Source organism: Salvelinus namaycush, chromosome 18 (genome assembly GCF_016432855.1).
Source record: "Salvelinus namaycush isolate Seneca chromosome 18, SaNama_1.0, whole genome shotgun sequence".
NCBI classification, from domain to species: Eukaryota; Metazoa; Chordata; class Actinopteri; order Salmoniformes; family Salmonidae; genus Salvelinus; species Salvelinus namaycush.
Genome location: NC_052324.1, coordinates 42,795,759 through 42,810,994, shown reverse-complemented (window position 1 = coordinate 42,810,994; position 15,236 = coordinate 42,795,759). Strand labels below are relative to the sequence as shown.

The 15,236-nt window shown below is 44.4% G+C and overlaps 1 protein-coding gene across 2 annotated transcripts; it reads right to left on the bottom strand.

Annotated features, from left to right (window-relative positions):
* Positions 1 to 13,273: 13,273 nt before the first annotated feature.
* On the bottom strand, positions 13,274 to 14,609 carry LOC120062831 (probable glutathione peroxidase 8). Of its 2 annotated transcripts, none has more exons than XM_039012904.1 (3): positions 14,363 to 14,609; positions 13,966 to 14,161; positions 13,274 to 13,674 (listed from the first exon to the last, which is right to left on the bottom strand). In XM_039012904.1, the coding sequence occupies exons 1-3, from the start codon at positions 14,582 to 14,584 to the stop codon at positions 13,511 to 13,513; spliced, it is 582 nt and encodes a 193-aa protein (XP_038868832.1). In that variant the 5' UTR covers positions 14,585 to 14,609; the 3' UTR covers positions 13,274 to 13,510. The 2 variants fall into 2 exon arrangements, with proteins under 2 accessions (XP_038868832.1, XP_038868831.1); XM_039012903.1 differs by having other exon boundaries at positions 13,966 to 14,227; positions 14,363 to 14,603.
* Positions 14,610 to 15,236: the final 627 nt, after the last annotated feature.

Genomic DNA, 15,236 nt, shown 5'->3' with positions numbered 1-15,236 from the left:
TCCTCCCCGCACTAGCCCTGAGATGCGTGTCCCCAGCCCGGTACCACCAGTTCCGGCACCACGCACTAGGCCTAATGTGTGTCTCCAGGGTCCAGTATGCCCTGTTCCTTCTCCCCGCACTAGCCGTGAGATGCGTGTCCCCAGCCCGGTACCACCAGTTCCGGCACCACGCACTAGGCCTAAGGTGCGTCTCCAGGGTCCAGTATGCCCTGTTCCTCATCCCCGCACTAGCCCTGAGATGCGTGTCCCCAGCCCGGTACCACCAGTTCCGGCACCACGCACTAGGCCTAATGTGCGTATCCAGGGTCCAGTATGCCCTGTTCCTCCTCCCCGCACTAGCCTGAAGGTGCGTGTCCTTAGCCCGGTACCTCCAGTTCCGGCACCACGCACCAGGCCTACAGTGCGCCTCAGCCGGCCAGAGTCTGCCGTCTGCCCAGCGGCGCCTGAGCCATCCGTCTGCCCAGCGCCATCTGAGCCATCCGTCTGCCCAGCGCCATCTGAGCCATCCGTCTGCCCAGCGCCATCTGAGCCATCCGTCTGTCCCGAGCCATTAGAGCCGCCCGTCTGTCCCGAGCCGTCAGAGCCGTCCGTCAGTCAGGAGCCGCTAGAGCCGCCAGTCAGCCAGGATCCGCCAGAGCCGCCAACCAGCCAGGATCTTCCAGAGCCGCCAATCAGCCAGGATCTGCCAGAGCCGCCAATCAGCCAGGATCTGCCAGAGCCGCCAGTCAGCCAGGATCTGCCAGAGCCGCCAGTCAGCCAGGATCTGCCAGAGCCGCCAGCCAGCCATGAGCAGCCAGAGTCGCCAGCCAGCCATGAGCAGCCAGAGTCGCCAGCCAGCCATGAGCAGCCAGAGTCGCCAGCCAGCCATGAGCAGCCAGAGTCGCCAGCCAGCCATGAGCAGCCAGAGTCGCCAGCCAGCCATGAGCAGCCAGAGTCGCCAGCCAGCCAGGATCTTCCAGAGCCGCCAGCCAGCCAGGATCTTCCAGAGCCGCCAGTCAGCCAGGATCTACCAGAGACACCAAAGCTGGTATTGACAATGGTGGAGTGGGGGTCACGTCCCGCACCCGAGCCGCCGCCATAGGAAGGCCCACCCCGGACCCTCCCCTTCTGTGTTAGGTTTTGCGGCCGGAGTCCGCACCTTTGGGGGGGGTACTGTCACGCCCTGGCCTTAGTATTCTTTGTTTTCTTTATTATTTTAGTTAGGTCAGGGTGTGACATGGGGAATGTTTGTGTTTTGTCTCGTCTTGGGTGGTTATATGGTAAAGGGGGTGTTGGGTTTAGTGTATGGGGTTGTGGTTAGTGAATGTGTCTAGGTATGTCTATGGTTGCCTGAGTGGTTCTCAATCAGAGACAGCTGTCTTTCATTTGTCTCTGATTGGGAGCCATATTTAAGGCAGCCATAGGCATTATGTGTTTGTGGGTAATTGTCTATGTCATTGTGTAGTGGTCAGTGTCAGCACCATTTGTTTATATAGCTTCATGGTCGTCAGTTTGTTGTTTTGTTTCGTTCGTTGCTCGTCTCTAATAAAAAGATAATGTATTTCTCACACGCTGCGTTTTGGTCCTCTCTTCCAAGTCAAGACGATTGTGACAATAGTCGTGGCCAAAGGTTTTGAGAATGACACAAATATTAATTTTCACAAAGTCTGCAGCCTCAGTTTGTGTGATGGCAATTTCCATATAATCCAGAATGTTATGAAGAGTGATCAGATGAATTGCAATTAATTGCAAAGTCCCTCTTTTCCATGCAAATGAACTGAATCCCCAAAAAAACATTTCCACTACATTTCAGCCCTGCCACAAAAGGACCAGCTGACATCATGTCAGTGAGTCTCTCGTTAACACAGGTGTGAGTGTTGACGAGGACAAGGCTGGAGATCACTCTGTCATGCTGATTGAGTTCGAATAACAGACTGGAAGCTTCAAAAGGAGGGTGGAATCATTGTTCTTCCTCTGTCAACCATGTTTACCTGCAAGGAAACACGTGCCGTCATCATTGCTTTGCACAAAAAGGGCTTCACAGGCAAGGATATTGCTGCCACTAAGATTGCACATAAATCAAACATTTATCAGATCATCAAGAACTTCAAGGAGAGCGGTTCAATTGTTGTGAAGAATGCTTCAGGGTGCCCAAGAAAGTCCAGCAAGCGCCAGGACCGTCTCTTAAAGTTGATTCAGCTGCGGGATCAGGGCACCACCAGTATAGAGCTTGCTCAGGAATGGCAGCAGGCAGGTGCGAGTGCATCTGCATGCACAGTGAGGCGAAGACTTTTGGAGGATGGCATGGTGTCAAGAAGGGCAGCAAAGAAGCCACTTCTCTCCAGGAAAAACATCAGGGACAGACGGATATTCTGCAAAAGGTACAGGGATTGGACTGCTGAGGACTGGGGTAAAGTCATTTTCAAAGCTGAATCCCCTTTCCGATTGTTTGGGGCATCCGGAAAAAAGCTTGTCCGGAGAAGACAAGGTGAGCGCTACCATCAGTCCTGTGTCATGCCAACAGTAAAGTATCCTGAGACCATTCATGTGTGGGGTTGCTTCTCAGCCAAGGGAGTGGGCTCACTCACAATTTTGCCTAAGAACACAGCCATGAATAAAGAATGGTACCAACACATCCTCCATGACCAACTTCTCTCAACCACCCAGGAACAGTTTGGTGACAAACAATGCCTTTTCCAGCATGATGGAGCACCTTGCCATAAGGCAAAAGTCATAACTAAGTGGCTCGGGGAACAAAACATCGATATTTTGGGTCCATGGCCAGGAAACTCCCCAGACCTTAATCCCATTGAGAACTTGTGGTCAATCCTCAAGAGGCGGGTGGACAAACAAAAACCCACAAATTCTGACAAACTCCAAGCATTGATTATGCAAGAATGGGCTGCCATCAGTCAGGATGTGGCCCAGAAGTTAATTGACAGCATGCCAGGGCGGATTGCAGAGGTCTTGAAAAAGAAGCGTCAACACTGCAAATATTGACTCTTTGCATCAACTTCATGTAATTGTCAATAAAAGCCTTTGACACTTATGAAATGCTTGTAATTACACTTCAGTATTCCATAGTAACATCTGACAAAAATATCTAAAGACACTGAAGCAGCAAACTTTGTGAAAATTTATATTTATGTAATTCTCAAAACGTTTGACCACGACTGTATATTCTTCGCGTCGGACTCATTAAAGAAAAAATCTTTGTCAAGTTCGAGGTGAGTAATCGCTGTTCTGATATCCAGAAGCTATTTTCGGTCATAAGAGACGGTAGCATCAACATTATGTACAAAATAAGTTACAATGTGAAAAAACACACAATATAGCACAGTTGGTTAGGAGCCAGTAAAACGGCAGCCAGTCCCTCCGGTGCCATTTTTCACTCTCAACACATTCACTCGCAACAAACACAACATGTTGCTCTGCGTGTGCTCACTGCTCATTGATTGTCTGTATTGTAATTATTTTTAATAACCTGCCCAGGGACTGCGGTTGAAAATTGGCCGGTTGGCTAAAACCGGCACTTTTACTGAAATGTTGATTAATGTGCACTGTCCCTGTAAAAATAAACTCAACTCAAACACACCACACACACACACACACACACACACACACACACACACACACACACACACACACACACACACACACACACACACATACACACCACACCACACCACACCCACACACACACACCACACACATATAACCACTGGATAGGCCTTTGGTGTTTGCTGGGTTTGATTTGATTATAAGAATGTTGACATGTGCCGAAGGGGGGAAAGGTGTGTTTGTGGTGACCTCCTGTCACTCAGAGGGGGTTTCCTCACCTGGCCCCTGACCCCTGTGATGTCACCACGACGTATCATTCAAAAACACACACAACAGGGATGAAATTGAGGAAGGCAGGGTGCAGAATGTAGGTTTTTTCCAAACAGGGAGTGTAGGGAACATTCTATCTACTCTCCCCTGAGCAATAAAACTTCCCCACACGCACACACACAGATCCCCCCCCCCCCCCCCCCCCCCCGAGCAATAAGAGCTTGGGTATGAAGTCTCTGGATCTATGCTGACCCCAACTGACCAAAACCCATTACTCACCATGAAATGACCTCACTAGGTGACCAAGCTGCAAAGTCAAAACTGTATGAAAACATTTTATGAAAACTGAGATGCAGTGCTTTGGAGCCCTGATATGATAGGATATTATACGATTGACATGATGGGAATATGATTTGATATGGATAGAGATGATATTGCAACAGTGATAGTGTACAACACAGGGATGATATGTTTATAGAATGTCCAAATTGTCCTAATGATGATGTTATACAAAAAGCCTAGAACAGATTAGAGTGGAATAGAGTAGAATAGAATGTTCTGAATAAATTGTTTAAATTATTAAAGGTGTGATTATATTCGGGGTTTCGCTTAAGTACGCATATCACGTTTCTTTTGAATATATATTGAAGTGTTCATAGTTGGTATCCTTGATGCCGTTTGTAAATAAAACAAGACGCTTGCTGTCAGAAATAATGGGTTTCCTCCTTTGAAAAACGACTTTCGAGTCAGCTTGTATGGCCAAAGAGTGGCTTGAGCTATTCTTCTAGAAAACGAATAATTTTCTCACTGATGAACACTCAGAACAATGAACCGCGGGCAGTTCAGCGCAAGTGCCGCTGACAAGTCTAGCGGTTACTACCAAACTGCAGGAGAGAATGCGGGAAAGAAAATGCGTCTCCAAGGCAACTGAATTAGGAAGTATTTCAGCGGGTGAAATGAATGGTAGACTAAATAGGCCTATAAATGTAATCAGTAACTGATGCAGCTGCTGGGGAGGAGGAGGAGGAGGAGGAGGAGGAGAAGAAGGAGGATGATGACGATAGCGGTGACGATGATAAAGACAAAAGTGATGATGATGATGATGATGATAATAAAACATAAATTTAGATAAAATACATGCCTGCTGAAAACATCAATTCTCTCTCTGTAATGACATTAAAAAGCATATGTTGTTTCTCCTGTCACTGAGCGCACCTGTAACATCAAGGCCAGACTGAGGCTGAGGATCAGGGTGTGAGGAAAAGAGGCATATGGGAGTGGGATGCGGTTCTCAAATCAACCCCTCTCTTCCGCGGTTCAGTCAGGTTGATTCATAAGGAATTGCCCGCGAGCAACGGAGGGCTTTCTGGGTTGATCTCATTCTGATGGCCAATCAGGACCACTTTATCTTCGTGTAATTTTACAACAAAGATGGCAAGAACAAAAATGGTATCCTATAGTCTAGTAGGCCTAGGCAATGATAGACTAATTGCAATAGCATATTAATAATAACCTCATAATAACATGCCTAATTGATTCGTCAACATGTTATTGCTTAGTAATAATACGAAAACATAGTCTATTTTGTTTCCTATCCCAAACCATTCGATTTTCATTTTTACTAGTCGAAGTTGAAAAGCTGAAATAATATATTTTGGGATCAGGTAATTCAGGTTCACTTGGAGCAGAGTGGGATTATTTTGGGGCTACAATAAAACATACAGGAGTGTGCAAAATCGAATTATTATTGAAGAGCATTTTCGATTGTCTCTATATATCCCCTGATTGACCTTAGTTTTGTTGTTATGTCTTTGTTTTAGTATGGTCAGGGCGTGAGTTGGGTGGGTAGTCTATGTTCCTTTTTCTATGTTATTCTGTTTCTATGTGTTTGGCCTAATATGGTTCTCAATCAGAGGCAGGTATCAGTCGTTGTCTCTGATTGGGAGCCATATTTAGGTAGCCTGTTTGTCATTGTGGTTTGTGGGTGATTGTTCCTGTGTCTGTGTTTTACCATACGGGACTTTTTCATTCACGTTGTTGTTTTTGTTTCAGTGTTCTATTTTCTTTATTAAAATATGGACACTTACCACGCTGCGCATTAGTCCTCCGAACCTTCCTACTACTCCTCCTCCTCAGAAGAGGAAGAAGACGAGCGTTACACTGATGATCAAATCAAATGTTATTTGTCACATGCTCCGAATACAACAGGTGTAGTAGACCTTACAGTGAAATGCTTACTTACAAGCCCTTAACCAACAATACATTTTTAAGAAATAAATAAATACATTGATAAGTAAACAATAAGAAAGAAAAGTAACAAATAGTTAAAGAGCAGCAGTAAAATAACTATAGCGAGGCTATATACAGGGGGGTACCGGTACAGAGTCAATGTGCGGGGGCACCGGTTAGTCGAGGTAATTGAAGTAATATGTACATGTAGGTAGAGGTAAACTGACTATGCACAGATAATAAACAGAGAGTAGCAGCAGGGAAAAAATGGGGGGTGGGGTGGGTACATTCCAAATAGTCTGGGTAGCCATTTGATTAGCTGTTCAGGAGTCTTATGGCTTGGTGGTAGAAGCTGTTAAGAAACCTTTTGGTCCTAGACTTAGAGGTCCGGTACTGCTTGCCGTGCGGTAGCAGAGAGAACAGTCGAGGACTAGGGTGGCTGGAGTCTTCCTCTGACACCGCCTGGTATAGAGTTCCTGGATGGCAGGAAGCTTGGCCCCAGTGATGTACTGGGCCATACGCACTATCCTCTGTAGTGGCTTGCGGTCGGAGGCCGATTAGTTGCCATACCAGGCAGTTACGCAACCAGTCAGGATGCTCTCGATGGTGCAGCTGTAGAACATTTTGAGGATCTGAGGACCCATGCCAAATCTTTCCGTCTCCTGAGGGGGGAGAGGTTTTGTCGTGCCCTCTTCACAACGGTCTTAGTGTGCTTGGACCATGATAGTTTGTTGGTGATGTGTTGTTACCTACCCTTATCACCTGGGGGCGGCCCGTCAGGAAGTCCCGGATCCAGTTGCAGAGGGAGGTGTTTAGTCCCAGGGTCCTTAGCTTAGTGATGAGCTTTGAGGGCACTATGGTGTTGAACGCTGAGCTGTAGTCAATGAATAGCATTCTCACATAGGTGTTCCTTTTGTCCAGGTGTGAAAGGGCAGTGTGGAGTGCAATAGAGATTTGTGGATCTGTTGGGGCGGAATGCAAATTGGAGTGGGTCTAGGGTTTCTGGGATAATGGTGTTGATGTGAGCCATGATCAGCCTTTCAAAGCACTTCATGGCTACAGATGTGAGTGCTACGGGTCAGTAGTCATTTAGGCAGGTTACCTTAGTGTTCTTGGGCACAGGGACTATGGTGGTCTGATGCAGTTAATTACAGTTTATGGTGGAGACCGACAGTTTGAAATCAAGTAGACTATATTTTAAATATTTTTTTAGTCAATTAAGAACACATTCTTAATTACAATGACGGCCTACCAAAAGGCAAAAGGCCTCCTGCGGGGACGGGGGCTGGGATTAAAAATAAAATAAAAATATTTGACAAAACACACATCAAGACAAGAGAGACACCACAACACTACATAAAGAAAGACATAAGACAACATAGCATGGCAGCAACACATGACAACACAGCATGGTAGCAACACAAAATGGTGGCAGCACAAAACATGGTACGAAGCTTATTGGGCACACACAACAGCACAAAGGCAAGAAGGTAGAGACAACAATGCATGTATTATTTGAAATGTTTATTTAACCTTTATTTAACTTGGCAAGTCAGTTAAGAACAAATTCTTATTTACAATGAGGCAACCAAAAGGCAAAACGGCCCCCGCAGGAATGGGGGCTGGGATCTAAAAAATAATAATATATAAATATAGGACCAAACACACATCACGACAAGAGAGACAACACCAACCCACATAAAGAGATACCTAAGACAACAACATAGCAAGGCAGCAACACATGACAACACAGCATGTAGCAACACAACATGGTAGCAACACAACATGACAACAAATGCTAGCAACAATACATCACGCAAAGCAGTCACAACTGTCAGTAAGAGTGTCCGTGATTGAGTCTTTAAATGAAGAGATGGAGATAAAACTATAACCGCGCCAAGACCATTAAAACGTTGGGTGCGTTCATAAATTCCCTCTGGCTATCTACTCCAATTTCAGAGCACTCTCGTCTGAGTGTAACAGAGCGCAGAATAACTGATGAAATTACGAACGCTCAACACCAGTTAAATATGGCCTGTGTCAGTAAACGTCGGCAAAAAAAAGCGTCATTAAATTTGTTGCCACCAGGACAGTTACAGTCACCAACGCTCTAGATAACATGAAAACAGCCTAACCACCTCTGCTGGCGGGCGTAAAATTGTCAGAGTGAGGTGTTCTCTTATTTGTGTCTGGAAATAGCTAGCCAGTATTAGCCAGTTAGCTTGGGTGCCTGACTGCCGTTGTGAGGTCAGAACACCCAGTGTGCGTCTCTGAAAGCTCCAAGAGCGAAACGCTCTGAATTTACGAACGCACCCTTTGCTGCGTTTGGCTCTGTTGCCTCTTTAGGTCACTGTGGCAGTTCATGTCGTTCTCCAGGGAAACCAGGTCACTGTGGCAATTCGTGTCAGTCTCCAGGGCAACCAGGACGCGTCTACGGAGAGGATCCTGCTAGTGACTGAGGAACACGTTTCTATCCACCAATGGCCAGCCGGGGAACAGGCTTCCCGCTTCATCAACCGCCCCTGCGCGTATTTGTAGGAGGCACAGAGAACAGGCACAGATGCACATTCAGTCACAGTGAATTGAAGGGTAACAAGTTACGAGACAGTAAAGTTTTCACCTAAATTATTTCAGTAATATGGACTTGAAGTTAAAGAGATATTCTAATTTTAAAGTTAATACCGAGGACAGTTGTGTGTTGTTGTGGTCGTCGTCGAATTCACCTGCAGCTGTTGTAGTGTGTTGTTGTCTAATACCGTCATCAATAAAGTCATGTTAACTAATGTCTTTTCTAACTGGCAGGACAACACCACGAGGAGATTGCTGGGGGATTTCAGGACGAAGAGGAGACATTGCTCCAGCCAGAGGGTAAGGAGGTGTTATCAACATTTTAATAATAGGAACAATTATTATATTACGTTTGAGTGTCATAGTGCAATTCTTATAGAAATAAGTTAAATAAAGAATGGTTCAACCAGTTTGTTTTAAACGCATCTTTGGAAGAAAATGTCCAGGAGGAGAACAGGAAAGTAAGTCATGGATGGAAGGAAGGAAGGATGGATGGGAGGATGGATGGGAGAGGCACGGGGAGAGAGATATAGAAGAAAGTGTGACATCAATGGCAGTCTGAAGCTTCTCAGACAGATGGAGGGAAAGGGGGAAGACAGATGAGAGGGAAAGGGGGAAGACAGATGGAGGGAAAGGGGGAAGACAGATGGAGTGAAAGGGGGAAGACAGATGGAGTGAAAGGGGGAAGACAGATGGAGTGAAAGGGGGAAGACAGATGGAGGGAAAGGGGGAAGACAGATGGAGGGAAAGGGGGAAGACAGATGAGAGGGAAAGGGGGAAGACAGATGAGAGGGAAAGGGGGAAGACAGATGGAGGGAAAGGGGGAAGACAGATGAGAGGGAAAGGGGGAAGACAGATGGAGGGAAAGGGGGAAGACAGATGAGAAGAGGATAGCGACGGTGCACCTCTGCTGGCTGCGCTCCTGTCAGCTATACACTCCTCACTGCTTTTGGTCTCGAGCTCTGCCCTACACCTCTAACAGCAGGCAGACAGACAGACAGACAGACAGCTCTATCTGAGCAATGTGCTACTCAGAGGAGGCTGGTGGGAGGAGCTATAGGAGGACGGGCTCATTGTAAACCAAACATGTGGTTTCCGTATGTTTGATGTGTTCGATACCATTCCATCTATTCAATTCCAGCCATTACAATGAGCCTGTCCTTCTATAACTCCTCCCACCAGCCTCCTCTGGTGTTACTCTGTCTAGCTTTGAGCACCATGAGTTTGACACGCAAGATAATAATGTCTAATTATGACATTTCGCTACTTGTAGTTCTGTCTCTGCCAGCTGCTTGTTTGACATCTGGTGTTAGTCTAATGAGCTGAATCAAATAGGTGTTAGTCTAATGAGCTGAATCAAATAGGTGTTAGTCTAATGAGCTGAATCAAATAGATGTTAGTCTGATGAGCTGAATCAAATAAATGTTAGTCTGATGAGCTGAATCAAATAGGTGTTAGTTTGATGAGCTGAATCAAATAGGTGTTAGTCTAATGAGCTGAATCAAATAGATGTTAGTTTGATGAGCTGAATCATATAGGTGTTAGTCTGATGAGCTGAATCAAAAACGTGCAGTAAGTTACATGGTTCTGATGTAATGTATCTGGTTAATAAATAGTAGTAGCCCACAATATGATTGGTCAATAAAGGGGGCCATGAATATGCAGTATGATGTGATTGGTTAAGAAACAGTTGTGAAACATGATTGATTTTTTACATTTTATTTTACAAGGTAAATTGACTGAGAACAAATTCCCATTTACAGCAACGACCTGGGGAATAGTTACAGGGGAGAGGAGGGTTAGTAGGCAGTGTAATGTAGCATGTGATTGGTTAGTAGGCAGTGTAACGTAACATGTGATTGGTTATTAGGCAGTGTAATGTAGCATGTGATTGGTTAGTAGGCAGTGTAATGTTAACTGACTGTTATCTGATTCGTCAGCTCACGCTACAGCTGCCCTCTAAACTCTCACCTGAAACTCCGCCTCCACCTGGGTGTGAACTCTGCATGCAGGGTTTTTTCTCCAACCCTGCACTAACACACCTGATCCTATTAATCAGCTGTTCCTTGTGACATTGATTAGCTCAGGGATGGGCAATTCCAGTTCTCGGAGGCTTGATTGGTGTCACACTTTTGCCCCACACACCTGACTCCAATAATCAACTAATCACGATGTTCAGTTAAATTTAATCAGCTGACGACTGGATTTGCCATCATTGGATTATCTGAATTAGGTTGTTACAGCAGGGCTGAATTAGGTGTTAGAGCAGGGCTGAATTAGGTGTTAGAGCAGGGCTGAATTAGGTGTTAGAGCAGGGCTGAATTAGGTGTTAGAGCAGGGCTGAATTAGGTGTTAGAGCAGGGCTGAATTAGGTGTTAGAGCAGGGCTGAATTAGGTGTTAAGAGCAGGGCTGAATTAGGTGTTAAGAGCAGGGCTGAATTAGGTGTTAGAGCAGGGCTGAATTAGGTGTTAGAGCAGGGCTGAATTAGGTGTTAGAGCAGGGCTGAATTAGGTGTTAGAGCAGGGCTGAAAGAAGGAAACGCTGCTCATGTGCCTGCTATGTTAAGATAGGCTGCCCCTTCCCTCTCCTCTGTTCTGATTGGGCAGCTGGGAGGCAGTGTCTTGTTAGCTGATTGGTCTGTTTTATCAGTTTACCTGCTGCTGCCCTCTAGCTGTCCATGTAAACCATCACTGGTGTTGAAATGAGACGTTACACGAATCAATGAAGTGCTGCTACCACACTGCTGAGTGTTGAGTCCACACAGACCATCTAGACTCATCTCAACTGGTTCAAATTTTGTCAGTTGAATTCAGATTTAAAAAATCTCGGAACCACAGAAGTGGTCTGATTTTATTTTTTTCCCCTTCACTTTTCTCAGATGGTTGGTGTGGACTGGGCTTTGTTTCCATCATGTGTCACGATGAGGCAGTGCTGTGTTAGCTGGCTGTTCTCACTTCAGCTGTTACATACTTCCATGTCACCACATGTGACTGACTACCTGACCACTATGGAATAAGATAAATAAATACATTTACATTGCATAAATGTTTGAGCGTCTATTCCTTCTATAAATCAATTAATTCAAGTGTCATCTGAATATTTGAAATCCAACATTTGTAAACATTTATCTATAAATCCAGTACTGGTAGAGATGTTTTACATTAAATTATTTTTCTACATTACTGTAAACGTGGGTTAACATGTTTAAGGACAGAATGATTGTTCTACATTACTGTAAACATGGGTTAACATGTTTAAGGACAGAATGATTGTTCTACATTACTGTAAACGTGAGTTAACATGTTTAAGGACAGAATGATTGTTCTACATTACTGTAAACGTGGATTAACATGTTTAAGGACATAATGATTGTTCTACATTACTGTAAATGTGGATTAACATGTTTAAGGACAGAATGATTGTTCTACATTACTGTAAACGTGGGTTAACATGTTTAAGGACAGAATGTTTGTTCTACATTACTGTAAACGTGGATTAACATGTTTAAGGACAGAATGATTGTTCTACATTACTGTAAACGTGGGTTAACATGTTTAAGGACAGAATGATTGTTCTACATTACTGTAAACGTGGGTTAACATGTTTAAGGACAGAATGATTGTTCTACATTACTGTAAATGTGGATTAACATGTTTAAGGACAGAATGATTGTTCTACATTACTGTAAACGTGGGTTAACATGTTTAAGGACAGAATGATTGTTCTACATTACTGTAAATGTGGATTAACATGTTTAAGGACAGAATGATTGTTCTACATTACTGTAAATGTGGATTAACATGTTTAAGGACAGAATGATTGTTCTACATTACTGTAAATGTGGATTAACATGTTTAAGGACAGAATGATTGTTCTACATTACTGTAAACGTGGGTTAACATGTTTAAGGACAGAATGATTGTTCTACATTACTGTAAACGTGGGTTAACATGTTTAAGGACAGAATGATTGTTCTACATTACTGTAAATGTGGATTAACATGTTTAAGGACAGAATGATTGTTCTACATTACTGTAAATGTGGATTAACATGTTTAAGGACAGAATCATTAGTGGAACCTGTGTGGGTAGCTGGACAGGTAGGATGACTGACAGTGAAGGTGAACAGGTGGTCACGTGTCAGGTGACAGAGGAATGGATGAGATTGAGGATTAACATGTTTAAAGAACATTCTTTTAATCTGACAACGGCAATGACAAAACGAGTAACAACTTGCTTTAAATCAGACACATCTGTTACACATAGTAGTGGTTCTTTGAGGTTATTATACTGGTTTAGCAAGCCATGATATGGGAAATTATGTGCTTAAGAAATCCTTCCATTGGTTTCCTCTTGAATATCCCAATCATTATGGACCTGGTGGTTGTCAGGGAATTCACTATGGACCTGGTGGTTGTCAGGGAATTCACTATGGACCTGGTGGTTGTCAGGAAATTCACTATGGACCTGGTGGTTGTCAGGAAATTCACTATGGACCTGGTGGTTGTCAGGAAATTCACTATGGACCTGGTTGTTGTCAGGGAATTCACTATGGACCTGGTTGTTGTCAGGAAATATCAGTGTCACCCTTTTAGTGGCATAACACTTTATTATATTCATGGCAGTAGAGCCATTAAAACACACACACACACACACACACACACACACACACCCTTGAATCTCTTATTGCAATAGTCATCATCTTCAGTCTTCATCATCTTCAGAAAAGAATGGCAAATCCTTTCCCATACCACAAGGCACTATGCCTAAAGTCACCACTCAGCACCTAACAGAGTTTACTTTGTATCTTAATTAATAACTCATAACCTTTAATTCAAACTCTGAAACTCTGGAAACATCAGAGGTGTCCTTACTCCTCGCCATCTCAGAGCCCACCATCTCGTCAGAGCTCTGTCCTTTTCTTTAGAATAATCTGGCGCACCATGGTTACGGCCTCCTGACGCACGCTCTCGGCGGGCTCCTCTGCCTTCCAGAACCTCACCACCTGGCCTTCGGGGTTCACCAGGAACTTCCAGAAGTTCCACTTCGGAACCTTCTTCACGGAATCTGTATGGTGAATGGAAACAAATGGTTATTAGGCCCAACGTCTTTGTTGTGTTGTGTGCCACCATGTGATGTGCCAATATGCCATAATAACTGCAATTCCTCCCACACCCACAGTACCCATGAATAATATTATCTTGAATAGAATATTTTACTATTTTTAAAACGTTAGACTAAAGATAGGCCTGTATGTCTAGGCTTTGTTAACCTGTGATAGACTACCCGTCGTTTTTCTTGTCCTTTATAAATAGCATAAACTGTATTTATTAAATATCAGACTTATAATAAGCCTACCTGTTATGAATTTGAAGGCTGGCTCCGCCTCCGACCCCATGATTTTGACCTTACTGAAGATGGTGAAGGTGACGCCATAGGTGTTCTTGGCGTAGGCCTCGATGTCCCGGCTGGCCCCCATCTCCGTGTCCCCGAACTGGCCGCAGGGGAAAGCCAGGACGTTGAAATGGGACGTACCCAATTCCCGGTGCAGCTCCTGCAGGAAGCGATAGTTCTCCTCAGTGTGTTCGCTGTGGCTCGCCACGTTGACAACCAGAGACGCCTGCGCCGGGGGGGGGGGGAATATATATATATCGGGGAATTGTAAACATACTACATCTCAGAAACAAGTTATCAACCTTTTAGATAAACTGACTGACTTTTGCAGTACACAGAGTTAGTCGACTCGTTGACTTACTTTGCCTCGGTATCTCTCCAAAGAAACGCTTCTCCCTTTGGCGTCCTTCACCTCAAAAGAATAGAAATCTTGCGGCTTCCTGGACTTGGAGATTTTGAGAAAACTATGTAGCATTAATAAACATCCCATGCACACCGTCATACTCAGTAGAACCCTGACCATTCGGGCTCTCGGGTTTAAGGGCTTGGTCGGGTAGCCCCCCAAAACCTCCAGCGCCTCCATCTTGGAGGGGGAATAAGGAAGATTTGGGGCGGGGGAAGGAGTTTGGCAACGGGGGTTGGGTTGAATCTGGCTGGGCGGCGGGAACATAGTGAATTTCTCGATTGAGGAGGTAACGGTTTTGGAGGAGGAGGTCTCTTCCGTTTTAGGGATCAGATTTCTCTAAGGGAATTCCGAGTTTTATGGGCGATTTAGCAGCACTAATCGCATAATCTAATTTGTTTAAGACCTGTAATCATTATTAAAAATAACATTTAAAAAATAACATGGAGAGTCAAGCAGGCAAACCTTGAAATCTGGAAATGTTACCTTTAGTCTAACCTACTTTTTTTTTTTAAAGTGAAAATGATGTAAAAATAGACCGATAATTTATCCAATGGCTTTCAGTTAATAAGTCATCTTTTATCAGACATTATTCTAATGTCAACTAAGTATTATTAGTATTTTCTGTTTTCTTTAAATAAGCATTGAGGCATCCTTGATGATTTCACAAGCGCTTTGAATCGGATGGTGAGCGGGTGGCTGAGCGCAGAGCAGATTTTAGCCAATATCCCCGTAGCCACCAGATGGCGCCATTCTCCCTGCCTGGAATTCCACGATTTGCCAGAGACTCTCTGTATTCACCGCAAGAAGAGAGCACAGAGACACGTCTTCA